Source organism: Drosophila serrata, unplaced genomic scaffold (genome assembly GCF_035046125.1).
Source record: "Drosophila serrata isolate PLE 108 unplaced genomic scaffold, ASM3504612v1 contig_13, whole genome shotgun sequence".
Taxonomy (NCBI): domain Eukaryota; kingdom Metazoa; phylum Arthropoda; class Insecta; order Diptera; family Drosophilidae; genus Drosophila; species Drosophila serrata.
Genome location: NW_028256911.1, coordinates 52,764 through 72,398, shown reverse-complemented (window position 1 = coordinate 72,398; position 19,635 = coordinate 52,764). Strand labels below are relative to the sequence as shown.

Sequence of the window (19,635 nt, the reverse complement as noted above, 5' to 3'; positions counted from 1 at the left end):
ACGCTTTTCTCTGTCCCAATCTCAGCACACCTGACCTAGCAGTGGCCAGATTCGTGGCAGCGGATGGGAGCGGAGTCACCATATCATCAGCGTACATGGCCCATGACGAGCCGGCCCCGCCTGAGCCGGTAGTCAAGCTGCTGCATTGGGCGGAAGCGACGAAGACGACCCTGGTGCTCGGGTGTGATGCGAATGCGAGGCACACGCTCTGGGGTAGTTCGGAGACTAACGAAAGAGGTGAGTCACTCTTTGACAATATTATATGTAGAAATGTAACGATATGCAATAAGGGTAATACCCCGACCTTTATCTTTCCGAGCACGGAAAATTTTCAAGGTTGGGAAGAGGTGTTAGACCTCACATTACATGTAGAACATAATAATCACAGGGTCGAGAACTGGAGGGTATCGACAGAACACTCCTTCTCAGACCATAGGTACATTTTCTTTGAAATAACGACACCAGTTAAGAAACAGGTGCCAAAAAGAAACCCCCGTAAGACGGATTGGAACAATTTCAGCGAAATTGTCCGATCTAAGGTAAACGGCAGGAGGATCAAGACAATATCCACTGCAAAGGCACTCGACAAGGAGGTTGAGGACCTAACGAATATTCTGAACAACGCCTTCAAAGAGACTTGTAAGCTAACATTCTCGAAGAAGCAACACCCACCGTGGTGGACAAAGGAATTATGCGAGCTCAGGAAGAGCGCGAGAAAGTCCTTTAACGACAGCTATGCAACCCGGGATTGGGGAACATATAAAGAAGCACAAAGAATCTACAAGAAGGCAGTATACAAGGCCAAGAAAGAGTCGTGGCAAAACTACTGCGAGTCACTGGAAGGCATAAAGGACACGGCGAGAGTAAGCAAAATCCTCGCCAAAGGGCACATAAGCCCTACCCTGATCAACAGAGCAGATGGCTCTGCTACGACGACAATTGAGGAGTCACTAGAGCTACTAGTTGACACCCACTTCCCAGGAAGCCTAAGAGTGAGCTCGGAACCCGAGGAGGGAACGAGCTCTCAAATGGATACACCTACGAAAGACATCATTACCACTGAGCGAATTCAGTGGGCAATAGATTCTTTCGATAAGTATAAAAGCCCGGGCCCAGACGGCTTAATACCGGCAATGCTACAATCAGCAAAGGAGAGTATTTGCAAATGGCTAAAAGCCATTTACGAAGCTTGTTTAAGACTGACGCACGTCCCACTGCTGTGGAGAGAGGCTAAAGTCATTTTTATACCGAAACCGGGCAGAAGGGGGCACATCCTAGCAAAGGATTATAGACCGATAAGTCTCACCTCCTTCACCCTGAAGACACTAGAGAGACTCCTGGACGTCCACATCCGAGAGTCTCTAGAAGGACATCAACTCTCGGATGCACAGCATGCGTACCGCAGAGGTAAATCAACGGAAACAGCGCTACACGTAGTTGTTCATCATGTCGAGAAGACACTACAACACAAACAATACACGATGGCAGCCTTCCTAGACATCGAAGGCGCGTTCAATAACGTGAACCCCGACTCTATCCTGGGCTCCCTCAACTTGCTAGGTATTGAGAGAGGCATCAGAGAGTGGATCGGAGTCATGCTAAGGAGCAGGACGATCACAGCCGAACTGAGTGGCACTCACCTCACGCGGACTGTGAAGAGAGGCACACCTCAGGGCGGGGTACTATCGCCCCTACTCTGGCTCACAAATATGAACGCCATATTGACAGACCTCAATACGGGTGGAGTCAAAGCAGTTGCATACGCGGACGACGTAGTACTGCTAGTATCAGGACCATACCCTGACGTTATTAGCGAAATAATGACGGGTGCGCTAGGTCGTTTAAACAAATGGGCAGAAACCTGCGGACTAGGTATCAACCCCACTAAAACGGAACTTATGCTCTTCACGCGAAGAACTAAGATACCACCCTTCAACATGCCCAGAATTAACGGCATGGAGCTAAAACTATCGGAGCGAGCGAAGTATCTAGGGGTTATCCTGGATAAAAAGCTCTCATGGAAAGATAACATTGCAGAAAGAGTAAGGAAAGCAAGCATTGCATTCTACTCCTGCAGGAAAATGTTTGGGAACAAATGGGGACTGCACCCAAAGATAATTCTATGGCTCTACACTGCGGTGGTACGGCCAATTCTAACCTACGGAGCCCTAGTATGGTGGCCGGCACTAACTAGGGCTTACAACAGAACGAAGCTGACACGGATGCAACGGGCAGCGAGTGCGGGGGCAGTAGGTGCAATGCGCTCATGCCCCGCGGCTGCTCTCAACGCCATCCTAGATATAATGCCGATAGAGTTGTTCGTGAAGGACACTGCGGCACAGAGCGCAGTAAGACTGAAGGCGAGCAATTGCTGGAGGGACTACGGCGCCGGGCACGGCAAGATCCTTGCAAACAGCGGCATTAACACAGACGCTAAGACCGACTACATGATAGCGGAAATGAATTTCGGGAACGCATTCTCGACATCATACCCAACAAGGGATGACTGGAGTAGGGGCAGAGTAGTAGTGGAGAACGAGGTGTCCCTCTACACCGATGGCTCAAAGATGAGCTGCGGCGTAGGGGCTGGGATCTTCGCTGAAAACTGGGGAATTGAAAAGGCTTTCAATCTCTCTAATTCAGCGACGGTCTTTCAGGCTGAGGTACTAGCCATAAGGGAAGCAGTCGAACTTTCCTTAGGGCAGGACCTCAGGGGCAAAAGAGTTCGAATCTACTCGGATAGCCAAGCGGCTATAAAATCCCTATCTGCCGTGAAAACAAACTCACGACTAGTGGCAGAATGCAAGAAGGCCCTTAACAGACTTGCCGACAAAAATAAGGTACAAGTAACATGGGTACCGGGACACAACGAGATCCCAGGTAATGAGAAGGCAGACGAACTAGCCCGTGCAGGCTCGGCGGGGCTAAGTTCTGACTTCGAACTACCAATCTCCCTAAACGCGATCCAGACAAGGATCCATGACCACTTTAGACAGATAGCCAGTAAAGAATGGCAAAGGAAGAGCGATCACAGAAGGTCAAGGGAATGTTGGCCGAGGTACGACAAAAAACGAACCAGGGAACTGCTATCCAACAGCAAGCGGGATATCAGCAGGTTCACGGCACTCACCACGGGACATTGGGCGATCGGTTCGCACGCAATGAAGTTGGGACTGCCATACAACGCAATCTGTAGAAGCTGTAAGCAACCTACAGAGCAAGAGACACCGGAACATCTGCTCTGCTTCTGCCCAGCGCTAAACCACATCAGATTTCGCCACTTCGGTGCCTACCAGATGGAGTCACTGAGAAGCATAGGTAAGCTGAAAGTTTCAGCAATCCTATGTTTCCTTGCTGACTCTGGATGGTACTGATAGTGTATTACAACAAAAAAGAAACAGAGGGTGTGGATCAAAAAGGAGCTAAGCTCTAATTGGAGGCCCCAGCCTTGGGCCTCACCACTGTAACCTACCTACCATATACATATATATGCAAAATACTTCAGTCAGGTGCAGCAGTGAAGTTGTTCTGTTTTTGCAAAATTTTTGGTTGTCTATAGGAATTGGCTTTTTCCATTTATATTTGCGACCCCCCCTTGAGAGCTCTTACGGGTAGGAAGGATCGGAATGTTTTAGAGGGAATTGAGTAAAATGAAGAAGATTTGTAAGAAAAATCGAGACCAAAAATCTGCAAAAAGGAGAAGCAATTTAACAGGTGAATTAACCTGCACGTCACTTAATTATAGGATAATGGTTGTAAAAATAAATATAAGATGAAGAGTCAAATTATGAATATGGAGTAGCGACTTTAATGTGGGGGAAAGGGGAGTGAACCGGGATAATGAGTGTGTAGGTGTGTGTGTGTGACTCAGTCAGGGGCAGTTGCAACCAAAAAGGTTGAACTCATGCGAGCAGCTGCATGGTAGGGAAGGGATGAGCATGTGGCCTCCAGTTCATCAAGAGAAGCCAGGTCCGGTGTGTGTGAGGAACTATAGATGAAGTTGTTTTTTTTTGTTTCCGCGTGTTTGAAATAAACCGCGCGGAGTATAGTGTTGTGTAAACGTCGAGTATCGACGAAATTTATTGTTGTGTGTGGCGGGCAGGGTTAGGGGATCCATGGCCCGAAGAGAGAGCTAGCCGGTGCCAGCCCAAATGCCACGCAGGTCCTTAGTAGGGACATAACAGTTAATAACATTAAATATTATAACTTTCTCAGTTTCCAACAGATTTTTTTCAAACTCAAGTTATATATCAATTTCAAATTATTTTAAAATTTTGCGTAAAATTTTATGAAAATCGGTCTACTATATCATATATCGTTCATAGGAACGATCTAGATATTAATAAAATTAAAAATTATAACTTTTTCAGTTTCAACAGAATTTGATCAAATTTGAGATATAGCCATTACATATTACTTTACAATTTTGTGTAAAATTTTATGAAAATAGTACTACTATATTATCTCCCATAGGAACGATCAAGCAAGTAATACAATTACAAATTGAAAATGTTACGGTGTAAACAGAGTTTTATCAAATTTGAGTTATAGCCAATTTATATATTTCTTAAATTTTGTGTCAACTTTAATGAAAATCTGACGAATATATCATATAGGTGCAATACAAACGATCGTTATTCTTAGAGGAAAAAAGCAAATCTGTGAATGTAAAACTTTAATATAATATGTATAAATGAATGAAATTAAAGCAGGAATTACTTCATTGTGTTTAAATAGAAATATATATAATTTATATTGCATGGATTCCTAGTCACTGAAGCTATATATGCAACGGTATATAAACTTCGACGTGCCGAAAAAAAAAACCATCTGAAGTTCCATGCAAAATATGTCAAGCACATTATACAATATAAATATTTGCCCCATCAAAAATAAATAACTTATATCAGTTCACAAATATATATTTTAAAATGGCTCCTAATAAAGATAAAAAGAAGTCGAAGAAGACTATCGATACTGAGAAGACAATAGAACCAGAACTAGTTTATGAAGATGGAGTAGATGATACAGATGTACTTGAGCTGAATTTATATACGGATATTAATGATGATTTTTTCCATGAAGCTAATAAGGTATGTTTTTATACCCTAGAGGAGTACGCCAATTTTAGTCAAAAGACTGCAACGCAATGAAGGAATCTCCGACCGTATAAAGAACATATATTCTTGACCAACATCAACCGAGCCGAGTTGATCTATTCATATCCCTTCATTCGTCTGTCCGTCCGTCCACCTGTCCGTTTCTAAACAATCTAATCTCTCAGTTGTAAAGCTATCCAAATAAAACTTTGCAGTTATTCCGAATATACAAATGAAGTCACATAGCTGCCAAAGGAACGAACAAAAAATTTTAAGTATATTTTAAGTATAACAAATTATAAAATTTTCATCAAATTTAAAATTTATCCCTTTCGCATTATATGAGAATTTCGTTTTAAATTTTAGGATACTCGGATTACTATATTATATAGCTGCCATAAGAAGGAAAATTTTTAAAACAAATAATTATAACTTATTAATTTTTCAACCTATTTTTATACCTCATTAGGGTAATTTAATTTCGGTCTGAAGATTAACAAGAAAGGAAGCTAACTTCGGCACGCCGAAGTTTATATACCCTTGCAGATAGAACTTCGATGACTAGGAATCCATACAATATAAAATATATATATTAATGTTAAAAATAATGAAGTAATACCTGCTCTCATTTCATTCACCTATACATATTATATTTTCAGTTTTACATTCACAGATTTGCATTTTTGCTCCACATCTAACGATCGTTTGTATGGCACCTATGTGATATAGTCGTCCGATTTTCATAAAATTTGACAAAAAATTTAAGACTGATTTAAAATGGCTATATCTCAAATTAATGAAAATCTGCTGAAAACTGAAAACGTTATAATTTTTAATTGTATTCATTTTTTGATCGTTCCTATGGCAGCTATGTGATATAGTAGTCCGGTTTTTTTTAAACTTTACACAAAATTTAGATTAAAATAAAATGATATTTGATGAAAATCTGGTGAAAACTGAAGAAGTTATAATCTTTAATTTTATTAACTTCTTTTATTTCTCAAAAAATGGCTATGTATCAAATTTGATGAAAATCTGTTGAAAACTGAAAATATTATACGTTTTAATTGAATTAATTTCTCGATCGTTCCTATAGGAGCTATATGATATAGTCATCCAATTTTCATAGAATTTTACACAAAATTGTAGAATAATATGAAATGGCTATATCTCAAATTTGATTAAATTCTGTTGAAAACTAAAAATGTTATCGCCACCGCGATTGTCAGTCTTCCGACAACAGCCACCGCCATTCTCATTCCTCTCAAATTTCTCGATCGTTCCTATAGGAGCTATATGATATAGTCGTCCGATTTTCATAAAATTTTACACAAAATTGTAGAATAATATGAAACGGCTATATCTCAAATTTCATTAAATTCTGTTGAAAACTAAAAATGTTATAATTTTTTTTTTTTTAATTTTCGATCATTCCTATGGCAGCTATATGATGTAGTCGTCCGATCCGGCCCGTTCCGACATATATACGAGTGAGAGTATATAGAAGACTAACTGCAAAGTTTCATTCAGATAGCTTCAAAACTGAGAGACTAGTTTGCGTAGAAACGGACAGATGGACATGGCTAGATCGACTCTGCTGTTGGTCCTGATCAAGAATATATATACTTTATATAGTCGGAGGTGCCTCCTTCACTGCGTTGCAAACTTCTGACTGAAATTATAATACCCTGCAAGGGTATAAAAAGCAGTGAAGGAGCCACCTCCGGCCATATAAAGTATTTACATTCTTGATCAGCATCAACAGCCAAGTCGATTTAGCCATGTCCATGAGTCCATTTGTCCGTTTGTACCCAAACTAGTCTCTCAGTCTTAAAGCTATCTAAATGAAACTGTGCAGTCAGTCTTCTATATACTCTTACTCGTATACAAATCTGAACGGGCCGGATCGGACGACTATATTATATAGCTGCCATGGGAACAATCGGAAAAATTTTACAACAAAAATTACATTTTCAATTTTCAACAGAATTTTATCATATTTTAGATAAATTTTGTGTAAAATTTTATTAAGATCGGACTACTATATAATGCCATACGAACGATCGAGGAAATAAAACAGCTGAAAACTATAACATTTCAATTCAATTCTCAACAGATTTTCATTAAATTTGGGATATATCCCTTTTTTACTATTCGAGAATTTTGGTTTTAATTTTATAAAAATCGGACGACTGTATCATATAGGTGCCATACAAACGATTGTTAGATATAGGGGAAAATGCAAAACTGTGAATGTAAAGCTGTAAATATAATATGAATATAGGTGAATGAAATAAGAGCAGGCATTACTTCTTGTTTTTCAACATAAATATATATAATTTATATTGTATTAATTCCCAGTCATCGAAGTTCTTTCTGCAAATGTATACAAACTTTCCGTTCCGAATTTATCTTCCTTTCATGTTTTACATTAGTGTATATAACTTAATAATCTAGTATATGTTTTCTAGGTAGTACAATTTTTAATGGAAGCAAAAAGACATTTTGAGGCCTCCCGCATCAAGCGATATAGTGACATCATTTTTAATTTGCATAGGCGTTATGTAGATGAAGTCAATGATAATGAAGTTCTTCGTCCGCAAATAATATCTTCAGAAAACAAGCTACGCCTGGCTCTGGAACTAACTGCAACTTCAGAAGAGGCTATGCAAAAACTTAAGGAGGCCTTGGGCGATGCTTGGAAGGAATCAGATGCATCAGCCCTGAGAGAGCAGCTTGTGCAAGAAAAATTACAAGAGGTACTTATCAAATGTGATGGCCTTACTGATCGACATAGTGGCACTACTGACGATGCAGCTGAGTAAGTGACCGTTTCTTTGGTATTGATATTGGGGATACGCTCAATTGGTCCAATATTGGACTTACACACAAAAAAAAAAAAAAAAAATGCAAATTGTTTGTTTCTTAATTGATGCTTTCGTTTTTAATGCCAATAGCCTAAGGTATTTAATCTGTCTTCCCGCCTTGAACACTTAGGCCACAAGCTCACAGTATACGTAAAAACGCAGTTTTTACACTTTCTGCTATTGTTTGATTTGATTTGGACGTTGATGCACTACGGTCAGTACATTCAAGTGGCCCGAATGACACCAGCCAAGTGCCTGTTTAGGTTAGGTGTTAGTAGGCGCGATGGAAAATATAGGTCGAATACGAGGAAATCGACTACCGGCGTGCTGCTAGATTGTTAGCTTGCATGTTTACTAAGTGTGTTAGTATTAAAGATTTTAATTTGGGAAGGGTATCTACGTTAGAGATTAGTGTGCACAAATCATTATAATTTGCACATAACACTTTAAAAGGTTCATGCAGTTCAAAGGAGGTTCTACAGTGCACTATGGGGAAAAAGTCCATTTTTTTGGCATAAAGTCAAATTATTTTACAAATTATTTTTAAAAATAAAATATATTTTTTGAATTTACATACCCTAATTAGCAAAGAACCGTTATCTATGATTTTTTACTAACAACACTATAGTGTTGATAAACGAACAAAGTCAGCTGTTCGATTGATTTGTTGTGTGTCTAAATCTTTGCAAACTATCACTGTTTATTTTGTGGAGCAACAAATTGATTTATTATTTCTGATTATGGCAAATTGTAGCAAAGGTATTTATAAATGTATCTTAGATTACATGTTTTGATTATTATGACTTGTTGTCCAACTGTGAACTGTTTTATATGTGTATCTTTTTAGATTAAAACTAACAAGTTTGTTTGTGTTCCGTGGTGTATAAATGGCACAAAGTTGCAAAAAGGTAAAAACGCAAAGTTATTATCAAATGTATCCTTAATATCGCAAAACTAATTATTTTTGCACCTTTTTGCACGTTTCTTCAAAAAAATGACTTCTGTCCAGCAACTTATGAGTTTGCACACGCTGCACTTTTCGAAGTTTGGGAGAAAAACAGCCGCTCGGAAGATGCTCTAAGAAGCTACATACAAACACAATTTTACGGCGAGCAATTTGATGAAACTTTAAATCGGCAAATATCAAGCAAAATTAAATGTTTCATTGGTTATAGTAAAAAACATTTGCCAAAGTGCTACCGTATAATGGACCAATTTAAGAAAAAACACTCTTTGTGGCTAGCCGGGAATATGAGTTTAAACGTTTGTGCTCAAAATATATCATCAAATAAACGAGGTCGCCCAAAAATGAATTATGAGGATGCTGGCTTAAGGCTCAAAAGAAAATTAACATCTCAACTTGCAGTAGAAAATAACAATTCAAGTTCTCTTTTACTCCACGCTGCCACCATTTCGGCAAGAAAATCTAATAAAAATAACATGCATTTTGTTCTAAAAAAAAGCGGCTTCAAGAGAATCTGTTGGTCAGTTAAAAGAGAAAATTAGCAAAACTGATTCCAGTCCCATATCTTCTGAAAAAGCCCTATCCTTTTTTATGGAAAATAGTTTAAGTAAACAGCAATATCAAAATATTAAAGAACTAAATAAACAACAGGGCTGCGATATCTACCCACCATATTCGAAAATAGTGGAGGAGAAATTAAAATGTAGGCCTGATGGAATAGTTTGCAGCGAAAATGAAGCTCAAGTTTCCTTACAAAACTTGTTAACCATACCGCTTCCCGAATATTAATCATGCAAGAGGAAGTCTGTGAAACGCTTACGGATTTAACTCAGTGCTTACTTATTTTCAGCTACGGTTTTGATGGTTCTACAGGTCATAGCTTATACAAACAAAAATTTAACATAACTGAATCTCCAACTTTAGATGACTCTCTTTTTGTGACCTCAATAACACCCATTAAAATGGTAGATCAAGCAGAAAGAGTTATTTGGCTGAATAAATCGCCGCAATCCACAAGATTTTGCCGTCCTCTGAAAATTTCGTATATTAAAGAATCAACATCTCTCATAATAAACGAAAAAGAAAACTTAGACACTCAAATTAAAAATCTGAATGTCTGCATGCACTCTTATAAGAAAAGCGAAATATCAGAGAAATTTGATGGTCACCTAACCCTAATAGACGGCAAGGTTTTAAATATATTAACAGGAACGAAATCTTGTCAGTCATGTCCAAAACCAAGTCAAATTCTTGAAATAAATGGTTTCTATTCCAAAACATTTGGTATGAAGCCAAATACGGATCAATATGGAATAAGCCCCCTTTAAGCGTGGATACGTTGTTTTAAATTAGTACTTAAATTATCATATAGAATCGAGCTAAAAAAGTGGCATGTCAAAGGTATAGACAAAGACAAACTGGCGGCACGGAAACAGCAAATTCAAAATTCGTTTTGGAAGGATATGGGACTTCATGTAGACAAGCCGAGGCAAAATGACGGTAATGACGGAAACACGGCAAGAAGAGCATTCTCTAATTCAAAACAACTGTCTTCGATTTTAGGAGTTGCCCACCATTTGATTCATCGCCTATACATTATTTTGATTGCTATAAATTGTAATAATCCTATAAATTCTGAAAAATTCAAATTATTGTGTTTTGAAACTTTCACCACATATATGTCGAGCTATCCTTGGTATCCCATGTCTCCGACTGTAAACAAAATTTTAGTACACGGATATAAAATCATACAAGGATCAATCGTTCCAGTTGGCTCTTTGGGAGAAGGTGCATCGGAAGCAAGGCACATATTATTTAAAGCTGACAAAAAGCATCACGCAAGAAAATGGGTCCGCATTGACAATATGTCTGATGTGTTTCACAGGGCTATGGATTCGTCCGATCCTTTACTCTTTAATCTCCGCATAACCAAAGGGCAAAACAAAAGAAAGCGTCTTCCAGCAGAGGTTACCTATCTTTTTGAGGAGCCAATATTGAATGAAAAGGACACCTCCGTAAGCTCGTCCGAAGATGAATCCGATTACGATAATGAAAGTGATTGTTTGGAAATATATTTAGAGAAAGAGGAAGCTGATTAAACTTTACATTATTTATAATAAAAATATAAAAATTAAGAAAAAAAATTATAAGTGGCTTGCAGCAATTTTAGAAATTTAACTTATTAAAAGGGTAATGTGATAAATCTAATCACAAAGGTCAGTTTCTTTATATGCGGCGTGGGGGGGGGGGTCCGATTTAAAAAGCAACAAAAATCGAAATTACACATTAATCTTAATGGTATATATAAAAATTTAAAACTAGAGTTTTTGCCAAAAAAAAATCGGGTTTTTTCCCATAGTACGATGACTCAAAAATGAGCTGCGGCGTAAGGGCTGGGATCTACGCTGAAAATTGGGGAATCGAAAAGGCTTTCAATCTCTCTAACTCAGAGACGGTCTTTCAGGCTGAGTTACTAGCCATAAGGAAAGCAGTCGAACTTTCCTTAGGGCAGGACCTCAGGGACACCAGAGTGCGGATCCACTCGGATTTCCAAGCGGCTATAAAATCCCTAGCTGCCGTGAAACGAACTCACGACTAGTGGCAGAATGCAAGAAGTCCTTTAATAGACTTGCCAACAAAAATAAGGTACAAGTAACATGGGTACCGGGACACAACGAGATCCCAGGAAATGAGAAGGCAGACGAACTAGCCCGTGCAGGCTCGGCGGGGCTAAGTTCTGACTTCGAATTACCAATCTCCCTAAACGCGATCCAGACAAGGATCCATGACCACTTTAGACATATAGCTAGTAAAGAATGGCAAAGAAAGAGCGATCACAGAAGGTCAAGGGAATGTTGGCCGAGGTACGACAAGAAACGAACCAGGGAACTGCTATCCAACAGCAAGCGGGATATTAACAGGTTCACGGCACTCACCACGGGACATTGGGCGATCGGTTCGCACGCAATGAAGTTGGGACTGCCATACAACGCAATCTGTAGGAGCTGTAAGCAACCTACAGAGCAAGAGACACCGGAACATCTGCTCTGCTTCTGCCCAGCGCTAAACCACATCAGACTTCGCCACTTTGGTGTCTACCAGGTAGAGTCACTGGGAAGTATAGGAAAGCTGAAAGTTTCGGCAATCCTAGGTTTCCTTACTGAATCGGGGTGGTACTGTTAGTGAACAACAGTAACAAACAGAGGTTTACCGACTAGTTGGTGGAAAGATTTTGGCGATAGACAAACGAAAAAGTACGTGCTCGGGTTTCAATTTCAGAATTGCGAATCATCTCTATTTCTTATATGCTCTTCTCTCGACTAGCTGACACGACGGTTGGCGAAGGCGAGGCGAATTCGCGAAGAGCGCGAGAGAGCTTTATTGCTCCCGCCTTCGGCCTAAACTAACTTACACTAGACTTCAAGTTTATGCTAATTAACTCAATTAACTAAATCCAGCCAACACTGCCATTACGAATGGCGATCGTTTGTGTGACACCTTTATGATATCATCGTCCGATTTTCATAAAATTGGACACAAAATTTAAGGCTAATATAAAATGGCAATATCTGAAATTTGATGAAAATGTGTTGAAAACTAAAAAAGTTATATTTTTAATTGTATTGATTTCCTGATTGTTCCTATGGGAGCTATATGATATATATGATATAGTCGTCCAATTTTATAAAATTGTACAAAAAATTGTAAAGTTAAACAAAATGGCCGTATCTCAAATTTGATCGAATTCTGTTGATAACTGAAAGAGTTATAATTTTTAATTGTATTAGTTTCCTGATCGTTCCTATGGAAGCTATAGGATGTAGAGGTCCGATTTTCATAAAATTTTACACGAAATTGTAAAATAACATAAAATTGCTATATCACAAATTTCATCAAGTTTTGTTGAAAACTGAGAAAGTTTTAATAATTAGTTTTATTAATTTCTCGATCTCTCCTATGGGAGCTATATGATATAGTGTTCCAATTTTTATAATAAATATATATATATATATATATATATATATATATATATATATATAATATAAATTTATATAATATATATATATACTAGCTGTACCCTGCCACGTTTCTCTGTGGCATATTGTGGTTGCACGCATAAGAAATAAGTAAAACAAAAAAGAATAAAATTTCAAATTCATTTAGTTCTGTAATACTTGTGGGTATGCAATATTCTTCGTCTCTCCATTCTCCGCATAAATATAAAGATTATCTGGTTTTCGACACGGGAACACGCAACATATAATTATCCGTATGAAAAACAATCTGCATCCAAATCTAGACCACACAACTCCAGAGATTGACCTTGAGCTTTATTAATGGTCATTGCGAACGCCAAACGAATGGGAAACTGCAATCTCTTGAACTGAAACGGTGTATCAGTCGGGATCAGAGGAATCCTAGGAATGAGGACATCTTCACCTTTGAAAGGACCAGTTATGATCGTTGCATCTACTACGTTGTTCATCAATTTCTTGACTGCGAGTCGCGTACCGTTGCAGATGTTCGGCTGATTTATATTCCGGAGCATGATAATCGGCACACCTATTTTTAATTTTAATATGTGTGGTGTTATTCCAGGCAGATCAAGTGAGTTTAGAAATTCCGTAGGGTAATTAACTGCTTCCTCTGCCTCAACAACGGTATCTATCGACTTATATGTAATTTCGTCAGTTTCTATGCTGGATTGGATTACATGATTGAGCTGGTAGACATCTTTGTTCTTGGCAGCGAGAATCGCTCGTCCACTGAGCTAATCGTGATTCCTATAATTTATTCGGATATCGGGGAACTCTTTTTGGATAAGTCCTTCCTTCGATGTAACTAAATTACAGAAATTCTCGGGCAATACTATTTTTCTGGACGTCTCATTGACTGGCAGCTTTCCGTTCCCAATGTCCAGTAGCTGTCGTGAGAATACGTCGGCTGAGTCATCGTTCTGTAACTGGACACGCATATTCGTCTTCAACTGTAATATACGTACATTTTGCCACAATATAGAATATTTCAGGCAAGCATTTATCTCGTCAGCTGGTGTCGATCGGGAAATCACAGGCAACTTTTGCCTGAAATCCCCTGCGAGCAATATTAACGCATTCCCAAATGGTTGGACTGCTCCACGCAAATCCCGCAATGATCGATCGAGAGCCACCAGCGATTTTTTGTGTGCCATTGTGCATTCATCCCAAACAATGAGTTTACATCTTTGCAATACTTTTCCCATGCCAGATGCTCTGGAAATGTTGCACGTAGGAGTCTCGATGATTTGCATGTTCACCGGCAACTTCAGCGTTGAATGAGCAGTCCTCCCACCAGGTAACAATGTCGCAGCGATTTCAGATAAAGCAAGAGCTAAAGATATGTCCCTGTAAGCTCGAACCGTAGCTAGAATCAATATAATGAGGAATGTTTTCCCCGTTTCTCCTGGAGCATCCAAGCTTCAGCTACCCTTGCCCTGTCGCGTTCATTATTTTGAGAGTGAATCAAATCGCTCTCTGCCGCTCAGTCTCTCGGATGGAGGCCCGTTCTTCGTCAGTCCTATTCGTAATTTTACGTCTTTTTGCTTCTGTATTGCGAGTACGACGACCCAAACTTGACTTCTTGGGTGGCATGACTTCGATTCTTACTGAACCTGAACAAAAAAATAAAATTTTAATCTCCAATTTCTTCTTTCAACATGTTTTGAATGTTTGACAGGAAATGCTTCGATTCAGCTGGCTGCATCAGTAGGGGCACGGGGAAACGCGAAAAAACTGATATATTCGCAAACGCAGATTGAAAACTGAAAAAGTTATAATATTTAGTTTTATTAATATCTCGATCGTTTCAATGGGAGCTATGTGATATAATAGTCAAATTTTTATAAAATTGTACACAAAAGTGTAAAGTACAGTCGAATCCTGATAATTCGTACCCCGCTAAATTGAAAATCGCGATAACTCGTAAAAAATTCTGTCCCCTTGAAAAAAAAAAACTCGTTAATTCGTAAAAATTTCATACTGTAGTAGGCTAGCAGAGAGCCCATCTATGTATGTTAAGCCCATCTATGTTAAGCCTATGTTAAGAGATGAAAAGATCATGTGAAACAGGAGAAGTGAGACATTCGGTTGCGTGCAGTGAAATAAAGAAGTACGAATTAAAACGCTCGGTTATACCTGCCACAATACATTTTGGTTCCCTCGTTAATTCGTATTATTTGGCGCAACGCAATGAATATTGAATAAATCGTAATTGTGTTTCGTAACCTCTTATAAATCGTAATGCGATACGAAATTTTTTGTAGTTAAAGCACCGTTAGATTTTGCAGACAGCTATGCCGCCTTTATGTCGCTATGCATTATGAATTTTGTGTTTCTCTCGCTGTTTTCTTTTAGTTTGCTGATTTTTTTCGGAGAGCAACATCTCGCTCCATCAACAATAACATCAATTCTACAGAAAAAAGAGTTTTTAATGCAAGCCAATTTTGGAAGAAGTTTTGTCCAACAGTTCTGAAAGTGACGAGGATGATGACGCCGATGAAGAAGAAATTTTAACGAATTTACATGCCAGAGCATTAATTCCTCAACTTAAACAATTTTTTTCGACCCATGATGTGCCAAAAAGTGTCTTTGACAACCTAATAGGTTTAGAAAACGCAATGGAAAAACTAAAAGAAAAAAAAAAAACGCCAAGCAATCAAAAATTACCAATTATTTTAAAGCTTGAATTTTTGCTTTTTATAATTTAATGTTTCTGCTTAATTGTTTAATTTTTTGTTACTATAATTTTATGTTATTGTTTTATTTTCCTTTAATTTGAAACACGTACAAATGAATATACATACTTATAATGTTTGTTTAATTTTAATTTAATTTAATTTTAATTAAAAACCCCGTTTATTCGACTCATTCATTTTTGAGCCCCGCTAATTAGAAATCTCGATAAATCGAATTCCCGTCTAATTCGTAAAAAAAGTGATCCCCTTGCCATTTCGAATTATCGGGACTCGACTGTAATACAAAATGGCCGTATCTCAAATTTGATCGAATTCTGTTGATAACTGAAGAAGTTATAATTTTTAGTTGTATTAATTTCCTCATCGTTCCTATGGATGCTATAGGACATAGTAGTTCGATTTTCATTAAATGTTACACGAAATTGTAGAGTAATGTAAAATGGCTAGATCGCTCGTGTGCTAGCATTGGCTTTGGTTTGTGCTTACCATATGCTAGTGCGACGAGCGTGAAAGGAACCATGGGACGAATGGAAATAAATGTGGACAACGCTTTGCTTTCCTTATTTAATTTTAAAAGATTTGTATCCTATTTTTTGTGTACTTATAACTCACTTTGGCTCACTTCATGGAGGAATCCACCGACAAAAGCGCTTCCGTGATGCTTCTTCCTTTCTGTGGAGTTAAGAAACTGTAAAAAAAGCCACTGGGCCCACTGTCCGCCATTAATATTGTACTTGCTGTTTTCCTTTTTCTTGTGTTTCCACCTAGCCGAAAATCATGCGGAATTACAAGCTTTGCCTGCTGCTGATGTCCTTGACAAAGTCACTTCACATTAGAAAATTAAATTTACAAAAACAACCAAATTCTTCAGCATTCTTCTGGGGAGGACTCGATTTCCCGATGTGCGGGCTTCTTTAATGATTGGGCTTCAATTAATGAGGGATGTGGCCCAATCGGCCTAACACCGCTGATCACAGCGACCCGCTTATGCTGACTAAGCGCAGCTACGGTGATGAAGCTTTTCCCTTTCAATAGGGGAGTAGCAGGAAGCAATCTCTGGTGGGCCCCACATATGGCAAGAAAGGAATGCAAACATTGATATTTTTCTCTTCTCTGCGTTAGCCTCCTCGGTGGCCAACGAGGCTTCACGGCACACAGCAAGACCGCCGACCGGAATGGATGCCCGCGCTCGCTGCCACAAGAGCCAAAAATGGCGGGCCACGCCAAGACTCAGGCGTCGAAATGGAGAGCCAACAACAAATAAAGCAGCGACTTTTCGCTGGTGAAGCTTATCGAATATTCTTGCGAACACTTCTGCACTTTCCCTTTTTTATACCCTTGCACTATGGTTCAGCGGACCACTTTTCTTGGCCAAAACCCATTTTTTGAAAGTGGTCAAAATAAAATGATTTTGGTCTCGATGGATTAGAAATAGAGTGACCATCAACGTGGCATACACAAAATGTTCATAGGTGGCGCCACTCTAGCGGACGAGGCATTTAAAGTCAGCTGTTTGTACGCAGGCCAACGGGTAGAGTGAAAATGAGTAAAAAATGGCAATTTTAAAATTACGAAAACTCGGAAAAAACTTACCGAACTGAGCCAAATTTTTTTTTTATTGAATAAGTAACGTTTGAAATACTTGTTTTGTAATGGGAAATGTTCGAAGCTAATCTGGTACTTTTGTTATTTGATGTTAAATTTTGTCTTCAAAAATATGTAACTTTTCATTAAAAACTTGTTTTTAAAAAGCTATACAAAAGTGAGTCCCACCGAGTCCCACCTTGAGACCTATTGGGATTTGTAGGAATTTGCATACTTGTTCATTTGCATATAGTGAGAAATGCCACTTTTGACCACACTTCTTGGAATTTGCCTTAAAAGATCACCAAATTTTGTATGAATATTATTTTTTGTATGATTCTTTTAATGAAAACTATAGTAATTCGTTAACCGATTTTGATAAAATTTTGTGAATTTAGTTAAAATTAAATTATTTTTATGTAACCGAAGTTTTATGAATTTATCTCAAAAATTGTTTTTATCGTTCCTATGACAGCTATAGGATATAGTTTTCTGATCCGGAAAATTTTTTTTCCAGTATCATCCTATAAGTACTAAATTGCGATTGGGATAGTTTCAAGTCGATATCTTTGAAATTACCGGAGTTATTAATTTTAGCCTAAAAAAGTGGTCCGCTGGACCATAGTGCCTTGCAGGGTATTATAATTTTAGTCAGAAATTTGCAACGCAGTGAAGGTGGCACCTCCGACCATATAAAGTATATATTCTTGATCAGCATCAACAGCTGAGTGTAACAAACTAGTCTCTCAGTTTTAAAGCTATCTACATAAAACTTTGTAGTTAGTCTTCTATGTACTCCAACTTGTATATATGTCGGAACGGGCCAGATCGAACGATCGAACGAACTGCAATAGGAACAATAGGAAAATTAAAAAAAAAAAAAAAACGTATAACTTTTTCAGTTTTCAACAGAATCGTATTAAATTTGAGATGTAGCCGTTTTAAATTATTCTACAATTTTGTGTAAAATTGGATGAATTTCGGACTGCTATATCATATAGCTGCCACAGGAACGATCGATAAATTAATACAATTAGAAATTATACTTTTCAGTTTTAAACTGATTATCATCAAATTTGAGCCCTTTTATATTTTTCTAGAATTTCATTATAATTTTTATGAAAATCGGACGACTATATTATCTAGCTGCTCTACAAACGATCGTTACATATAGAGGAAATATGAAAAACGGTGAATATAATACTTTAAATATAATATGTATAGGTGATTGAAATGAAACTACTACTATAAAGCTCCCATAGAAACGATCGAGAAATTAATACAATTAAAAAATAAAACTTTTCAGTTTTTAACAGAATTTGATCAAATTTAAGATATAGCCATTTTATATCAGTCTTAAATTTTGTGTCAAATTTTATAAAATTCGGACGACTATATTATATAGGTGTCACGCAAGCGATCGTTGGATGTAGAAGAAAAGTGCAAGTCTGTGAATGTAAAACTCCAAATATAATATGTATAGGTAAATGAAATAAAAGCAGGTATTAGTTCAGTGTTTTTATACCCTTGCAGGGTATTATAATTTCAGTCAGAAGTTTGCAACGCAGTGAAGGAGGCACGTCCGACTATATAAAGTATATATATTCTTGATCAGGATCAACAGCCGACTCTATCTAGACATGTCCGTCTGTCCGTTTCTATGCAAACTGGTCTCTCAGTTTTGAAGCTATCTTAATGAAATTTTGTAGTTTGTCTTCTATATACTCTCACTCGTATATATGTCGGAACGGGCCAGATCGGACGACTATAGCTGCCATAGGAATAATCGAAAAAGTTTTACATAAGAATTTGATCAAATTTGAGATATAGACATTTCATATTATTCAACAATTTTGTGTAAAATTTTATGAAAATTGGACGACTATATCATATAGCTCCCATAGGAACGATCGAGAAATTAATTCAATTAAAAAGGATAACATTTTCAGTTTTCAACAGATTTTCATCAAATTTGATACATAGCCATTTTATAAGAAATAATGGAAATTAATAAAATTAAAGATAATAACTTCTTCAGTTTTCACCAGATTTTCATCAAATATGAGATATAGCCATTTTATTTTAATCTACAATTTTGTGTAAAGTTATAAAAAAAACCAGACTACTATATCACATAGCTGCCATAGGAACGATCAAAAAATGAATGCAATTAAAAATTATAATGTCTTCAGTTTTCAGCAAAAATTCATTAAATTTGAGATATAGCCAATTTATATCAGAAAGGAAGCGAACTTCGGCACGTTGAGGTTTATATATTGGGTTGGCAAGAAAGTCATGTCGTTTTTTTTTTTTTTCAATATTTTCAAAGATGATTTATTTATATCAGGACTTATAATTAATCAATTATGTATTGGCCGTTTTGTTCGA

The 19,635-nt window shown here is 37.6% G+C and overlaps 1 protein-coding gene across 3 annotated transcripts in view; it reads left to right on the top strand.

Annotated features, from left to right (window-relative positions):
• The first annotated feature begins 4,815 nt into the window (after positions 1 to 4,815).
• The window catches only part of ORY (Occludin-Related Y), a 44,930-nt gene continuing 30,110 nt past the window's right edge, over positions 4,816 to 19,635 (top strand). For 2 of the 3 annotated variants that reach the window (XM_086828073.1, XM_086828083.1), the window contains exons 1-2: positions 4,842 to 5,093; positions 7,571 to 7,920. In XM_086828073.1, the coding sequence (XP_086684199.1) occupies positions 4,932 to 5,093; positions 7,571 to 7,920 (512 nt within the window). In that variant the 5' untranslated portion in view covers positions 4,842 to 4,931. Of the gene's footprint in view, positions 5,094 to 7,570; positions 7,921 to 19,635 lie in introns of all 3 variants that reach the window. The other variant, XR_015270565.1, reaches the window with a different exon arrangement.